The 7,049-nt window shown below is 49.2% G+C and overlaps 1 protein-coding gene across 1 annotated transcript; it reads right to left on the reverse strand.

Moving 5' to 3' along the window:
• Positions 1-5,530: 5,530 nt before the first annotated feature.
• On the reverse strand, positions 5,531-6,601 carry LOC144506807 (prolactin-releasing peptide receptor-like). Its single transcript, XM_078233167.1, has one exon. It carries the CDS (start codon positions 6,599-6,601, stop codon positions 5,531-5,533), a length of 1,071 nt encoding a protein of 356 aa, XP_078089293.1.
• Positions 6,602-7,049: the final 448 nt, after the last annotated feature.

A 7,049-nucleotide genomic window follows, 5' to 3' on the forward strand; every position in this document is an offset into this window, starting at 1 on the left:
CCCCCCCCCCCCCCCACAACTGGGCCCCCCACTTACCACATCCCCATTGGCCCCATCCCCTGGCACTGCCCCACAGGCCCTACCCCCATTGGCCCCGCCCCTGGCAATGCTCCCCACAGTCCCCCCATTGGCCCCGTCCCTGGCACTGACCGGTGGGCATAACCCAAGCGTCCAGTAGGCATTTCCCAGGTCCAGACTGGCATTGCCCAGATGCCAGGGTGGCTATGCCAGTCTGACATTGCCCAAGTGCACCCCCCGCCTTGCACTCAGTCTCCCTGAGGGGCCTCAATGGCCTCCAGTTCCATCAGAGACGCCAACATGTCTGTTCCCATTCCCCGACCGCGCCAGTAATCAGGGTGCCATAAAATCGCGCCAGTCGCAAAAACCAGCACCAATCGTGCTAGTGCTTTACACCCAATTTTACAACATTTTCCTGCTGCAAAATGGGCATAAAATGGCCGTACAATTCCACCCAGTGTTTCCTACGAACGGCGTCAGTGCGATTTCAGGCTGCATCTTTTGCCTTATTAGCAATAATCTTTATGCCCACATGTTTCACATTGCTCCACCAGCATGTTCCCTCTGATTCGCCCGCACCACAATGACTTAACTGCTGCACATAAACAGCAACCCAGCACTCACCAGCACTTGTTCCACAACAACTGCAGGAGATGGCAGCACCGTGCTTTTCCGAGGAGGCCCTCACCAGGATGCTGGATGGAGTGGAGCAGAGGCAGGACACATTCTACCCCCGTTCCAGGAGGCAGTCTTCCACCGGGTCACCACCCCTGCCTGAGATGCAATGACAGCCCTGGGCAGTGCAAGCGCGTGCCAGAAGGGAATGAGAGAGCAGTGATCTTTGTCACTCAGCCAGGGTAAGTGAACAACCCCTAATCTCCCATTGGACCCCCCTCACACACCACCTCACACCCCCAACCCTTTCTCTGACTCAGCCATGTTGGCCTTTGCCAGATCTCCCTCTCCCTCCCACAATCACCATGTTCTCCCAGTAGCTGCTCTGCTCTGCACACTCCAGCTCCCACCCAAGTCCCATGCCTGCCATACCTCATCATCTTCAATCTCACGACTCCCACCTACACTCTTCCTCTCTGTGTCGTTGCAGACAACCACAACAAGAGTCAGCGGGCAGCCAGCCGAACTCGTGCCTGAGCTGAGAACCCTCACATGTTTCGAGGAGTGAGCCCTCAAGCTGGCCGGGAGGAGGAAGAACGTGCCTGTGCTGCTGGTGAAGTGAGGGCAGCAGAGAAACGTGAGAATCCTCAACACATATGTTGTCATTCCTCAAGTCTCAATGAAATCAATGTCCCCCCCCCGTATCCCCTGTAATGCACTGATGCCATGTCCCTTCACTCGCAGGTCGACCAGCGGAACTGGCCGGTCTATCCTCACATCCTCTGCTCCCACCGGACTCCAGCAGTTCAGAGGAGGATTTTTCCAACCCCACCATTGAAGAGGTGTCACAGCTAGTACCACCTCATTGGGTTCAATAAGTAGGCAGACTTTTGGCTCACTGACTGCTGAACAACTCACAGCTGAAGATCCACAGCAGGCAGAAGTAGGGATGTCCCAGGGAACTGACATTTGGAGCCCAGGGCTCTACTGAGCCCCTTGCCAATGATGTGCCCCGGGTCTGGTTGTCTCAGCTGCTGGAGCTGCAAAGGCAGAGTCACGAGTATCAGAAAGGTTTGACAGCAGCCATCCTTGGAGTGCAAGGTCGATTGGTGGAGTCCCATCGCCCTCTATCTGAGGAGATGGTGCCATCATTGCAGCGCACCGAGGCCAACACTGTGAGAATGGCGTCCGCAGTGGAGACCTTGGTGCAGGAGATGTCCACACCATGGCTCAGCTCATGACCTCCATGTCTGAGTACGTGAGCTCCATGGTGCAGGGCTTTGAGTGCATGGTGCAGGCACTGGTGGGAATCCACGAGCGTCAGCGCCAGATGGCGGCAAGGTTTCTGGATCTCACTCCAGCACTATCTCCATCCCATGGAGGAGCTCAGGAGTCCCCAGGAACCTGAAGGGAAGAGGATCGGCAGGAGTACGGCCCGAGGCTCTCCAGCCAGGGGACTCTGGGCATTTCTAGCCCACCTGATGCCCCCCTCCCTGTGACACACCTCCAGCCCCTGACACCGAGGAGGAAAGCTGTCAAACATCCATGCTGCCCGAAAGCAAGCCTGTACCCTCTAGGGCCAAGCCCCTCAGGGGACATCTGCCAGGGTCATCTCAGGCAAAAGGGCATAGAAGTCAGCAGGCTGCCTAACCTCAGTTGTGGATCCTGGGCGTACACCCCATGGTAGGGTCAGGAAGATAAAGAAACCGTATGCACTTAGCAGGCACGGGTGAATATAGGTTCTACTGTAGAAAGATTACCATTATATTTTGAATTCTGGCAATAAATCTCACTTTGCTCACCCACTGAGCCTCCATCCTGTCTGTTCATGTCACCCAGCTTGGGGGAACCACCGCGCTCACCTGACACCTCATCCCTGTGGAGTGTGAGAATGGCAGCGTATGTCACTCCCACCCTGTGGCCAGCCCCCATTAAGGAAGGGCACTCTCTCAGCTGCAATAAAAGCAGCAACCCAGGAAGGAGGGCACAGAAAGTGCTGCCTGCATACCAGCCTTCACAACCCCAGGGCACCCTGACATGAAGGGAAGATAAGGCCCCCACCCCAGGCCCGAGTTGTACTTCAGAGTGGCCCCCTGAGCAGTGCACACCACGGAGGGTGCTGGCTGCCTGAGCGCTCACCTCCGAAACCCCCCTCAGAGGTGAAGGCACCAGGTTCAAGCTGATGTAGAGCTGTTATAAATGGTGGCTGCGTGACATCACACTGGTGCCCGCTGAATATCCAGTGAGGGGCGAGAGTGCTCGCTAATGACATGTTAATGTATTAAAATGAGCTTTCTGCAGTCCCGGGGCAATTCATGCTACTCTGCCAGCGAAGGGACCGGTAAGATTGGAACTTGGAAACTCGCCGACGCAAGTTGCATTCTCCAGATTTTGAGCACGCACTGCCATTCCTGCAGATGTCGAGAGTGTGGGTTCAAAATCACCCCCAAGGTTTCTTCCTGTAACAGTGCAGGAATACACTAATCACATCAGTGATTGAGATATTTGCAGTTCTTTTTAAATTGACAAGATGAGGGCATCGCTGGCAAGGCCAGCATTTATTACCCTCCTGAGCTGAGGGAGTGGGTAGCTGGTGGCACTGCGATCAGTGGTGGAGCGATTAAAATCGGGCATGTTTCAGAGGGCCATATTAGAGGAGCGCAGATATCTCGTGGTGGAGCCAGAAGAGATTGCAGAGACAGGGAGGTATGTGAGAATATGGCGGGATTTGAAAGCAAGGGTGAGTCTTTTAAAATTGTGGAGAATAAAAACATAATAACCCTTGGACAGCAAAAATAATCTGGCCACATTGTAATTGGTTCTGAAGTGGAGGAAAAATGCTCAATGAAATTTTGGTTGCCTTCAAGCAGTTCTCAAATGTATTAATGTTTAATTCTAAATAATCCTGTGTAATTTGTGCTTTTTCAACAATTTTTGAAATAAATGTTCTGCCCATAGAGGGAGGGATATTAGAACTGAAAGACAGAAGATTTTCGTTTCATGTACCAAGTAGCAGTATCAAGCACTCTTAGGTGAAATTGCCTCTGCCCTGAATCCTATCACAGCACAAAAACCCATCATTAGGTCTAATGAGCTTACACTGATATTTCTGTTCCCCATACGAGCTTTCCCCACTCTCTTTGCTTCAAACTCATTCCACCAATCTCTCCTTCTATTCCATTTTCCCTCACATGCTTATCTGACTTCCCCTTAAAAGCATCGAAGTTATTTGCCTTAACCTTACCATGTGGTAGTTAGTTCCACATGCTAACCATGTTCCAGGTAAACAGTTTCCCCTGAATTCCTTAATAGGCTTATTAGTGATTATCTTATACTTGTCGCTCCTAGTATTGGACTGCTCCACATCCATCCTATTAAAACCCTTCAGAATTTTAAATATCTCTATCAGGATCCAGTGACGATCAAAGTAGATTGATTTAGCTCCCAACCCTTGGTTATTATAGTGATTGCTCTAATTGTGGTGAACAGATAGTACAATTCTCAGTTTGACTAGCTGTTAGATCTTTATTCCACATATAATCAAAAATCTAATGAAAATGCAACAACAATGATCACTGTTGCACCTTAAGCTACAGTAATTTAAATTTGTACAGACAGCTCCCAGCAAGACCATTTCTGCTCCAGGTGAGAACTTCTAAGTCAGTTACTCGAGTGTAACTTCCTTCTCATACCTTAACACTTGGATATAACACATGTGATCTGATCACAAGTCCAAAGTTGCATTAAAAAGGCTTGCCCTCTCAGTCTGAACAGCAGATTGAATTCTCAAGGTGGAGATATTATTTTCCTTCAGAATTTGCACCCATGAGTAGGGTCACCAACACTAGTTGGACATAGTTCTGGAGTATTCATCACATGACCTCCTGCCTGCAATCACTGTGCACCTCACTCTCCTGCCATTGGTCACCTTGTCTGTCCATCCTGATGATGCCACTCTGATTGGATAATTCTTTACCATCAGTCGAACAGTCTTTATTCACATGTTTGATAGATTTAGATCTAATAAGTAATCTTCATCCAGCCTCCTTCCTGTAGAATTTTCTCCTGCCCTTTCTTTGATTATTCTTCAGTCCTGAGAAGGTATCCTCTGATCTGGCCATTTCAGTTCTGGTGAAGGGTCCAGGCCTATCTTTCTCTTTACAACAATGTCTTTTTCTGCTTAAGAATTGGACAGAGTTCAGCTGATAATTTTCCCGAGGCAAAAGGAACTAAAACACCATTCAGCAAAGCCGGCTGTCCCTCTCTCTTTTCATGTGCAATTTTCTTTCTTATATTTTGATTGGTTACTGTTGCCATGTGCCGCTTGGATTGGTGTCCAAAAGTCAACATTCTATTTTTGAGTGAAACATCTGAAATTTCAGTATACTGCAGATGCTGGAATCCGAAACAAAAACAGAAAATGCTGGAAAAGCTCAGCAAGTCTGACAGCACCTGTGGGGAAAGAATAAACCCAACGTTTCGAGTCGAGATGAGCCTTCTTCAGAGAAATCAGAAATTTCAACTAGTTTTCAAAATGACAATTTCTGCCTCTCTGTTTCATTACAGGGAGCGGTTAATTATTTTGATTCTTAGTATAGCAAATTTCAGAGTTCAGTCCAATGGTTCAAACCCCAACTATCCTGGTTCTGTTTGGGAGCCTTACCCTTGAGTAGGTGGTTGTGTTGAGTGGGAGTGTTGAAACTAATCAATGGCCTGTGCCCAGTTCTTAAAAGGAACCCAATTAGACCAATTTAACTTGACTTATGGTCCAATGGGGCAGTCGCACTATTGGGCTCCTGGTGGAAGGCACCAGCCATTTTGTCTTGTGGTACTCTGCTTTGATAGACTCAGTGAGGCAGAGAGACGTTTTAGTCCTATCCGACAGAGACACGTCGCTCTATTTCAAAGAGAGCTTCTCCTTTAAGCTGATGATGGTGGGTGCATCCAGAGAGGAACAGGTGTTCATGCGGGATGTTTGGCTCGATATGGTGCCATTTGCTCGCCTCTTGTTGCAGAATGGGAGTTTGTTCAGCTGGAGTCGGAACTTGTTGTGGAGGGAGGCATAGATGAAGGGGTTGTAACAGGCGGAGCTCATGGCAATCAAATGGCAGGACACCTGGATCACATTGATGTAGCTCTTGTCTATGATGTTGAGGTCAATGTCCCGGATCAGATTGACTGTCTGCAGAGGGACCCAGCAGAGGGCAAAGGACAGGACAGAGATGGTGAGCATCCAGAAGGCCCTGCTCCGCTTCTTTGACCACTTCTCGTGACTGCAGGAGGCAGCTCCCGGGACATTCCTCTTCTTCAGGTGACGTGAGATGGCGCAGTAGGAAATGGAGACCGCGCAGAGCGGGAGCATGTAGGACAACATCAGCATGATACAGGAGTAGAGCAGCCTCTGCCTGTCCAAACCGACCCAGGCCTCCTCACAGATGATCATGTTCTGCCCAGTCGGGTTGAGGTCTATATAGTTGGTGTGCAAGGAGGAAGGTATTGAAACAGCAATTGAGACCAACCAGATGAAAGCGACAATGTAGGCACAGTACCGAGGCCTGATTCTCTGGCGTATTGGGTACGCCACCACCACATACCTATCCACAGCTATGACAGTGAGGGACAAGACAGATACAAAGACAGTGGTGGATTGCATGAGGGTTATAAAATAGCACATGAAGATTCCGAAAAGCCACCCTTTGGATTCAAATGCATAGGAAACAGTCATTGGGACACAGAAGATGCACATCACCAAGTCAGAGGCAGCCAGATTGCCAATGAGAAAGTTGGTGGTCGTGTGAAGCTTCTTGGTGGCGGAGATGTGGGCCACGAGGAGGAGGTTACCGGTACAAGCCACAATCACGAGCAGCACATACAGTGGAATGAAGAGAGGTTTCAACTCAAAGAGGAGGTTAAGACCCAGGAACAAAGGAACCATGGTCACATTGTCCATTGAGGCATTCAGGGCCATGGTTGATATGCCAGATTCATTCAAGATTAATGCAAGTCCATCTGTGTAAAAAAAAATACAAAGAATTAAAATGTTGCAAACCACTTCAAATTAAGATACAATCCCACCAGAAGCCAAAACCCTCTCCCTAGTTTTTAAATTTTTTTATTTATTCTGGGGAGATGGGGATTGCTGGTGAGCCTGGCATTTATTCTCTATCCCTAGTCACTCCTGAGAAGGTGGTAATACACAATCTTCCTGAGCCACTGCAATCTATGTAGAAAAAGTGATCCCATGGTGTGGCTATGTCTGGGAGTCCCAGTGTTTTGACCCAGTGATAATGAAGGAGCAATGACTTCTCCCCAAGTTGGGACAGGGCGAGAGGGTGTTCCTCTGCACCTGCCACCCTTGCCCTTTTAGCTCGTACAAATTGTGGGTTTGAAAGTGACCAGTCTTCCCGAGGTGGGCA

Source organism: Mustelus asterias, chromosome 18 (genome assembly GCF_964213995.1).
Source record: "Mustelus asterias chromosome 18, sMusAst1.hap1.1, whole genome shotgun sequence".
Lineage (NCBI taxonomy): Eukaryota > Metazoa > Chordata > Chondrichthyes > Carcharhiniformes > Triakidae > Mustelus > Mustelus asterias.

Excerpts from the sequence above, each read along its gene's own strand:
- LOC144506807 (XM_078233167.1), bottom strand. The coding sequence starts at position 6,601 with ATGGCCCTGAATGCCTCAATGGACAATGTGACCATGGTTCCTTTGTTC.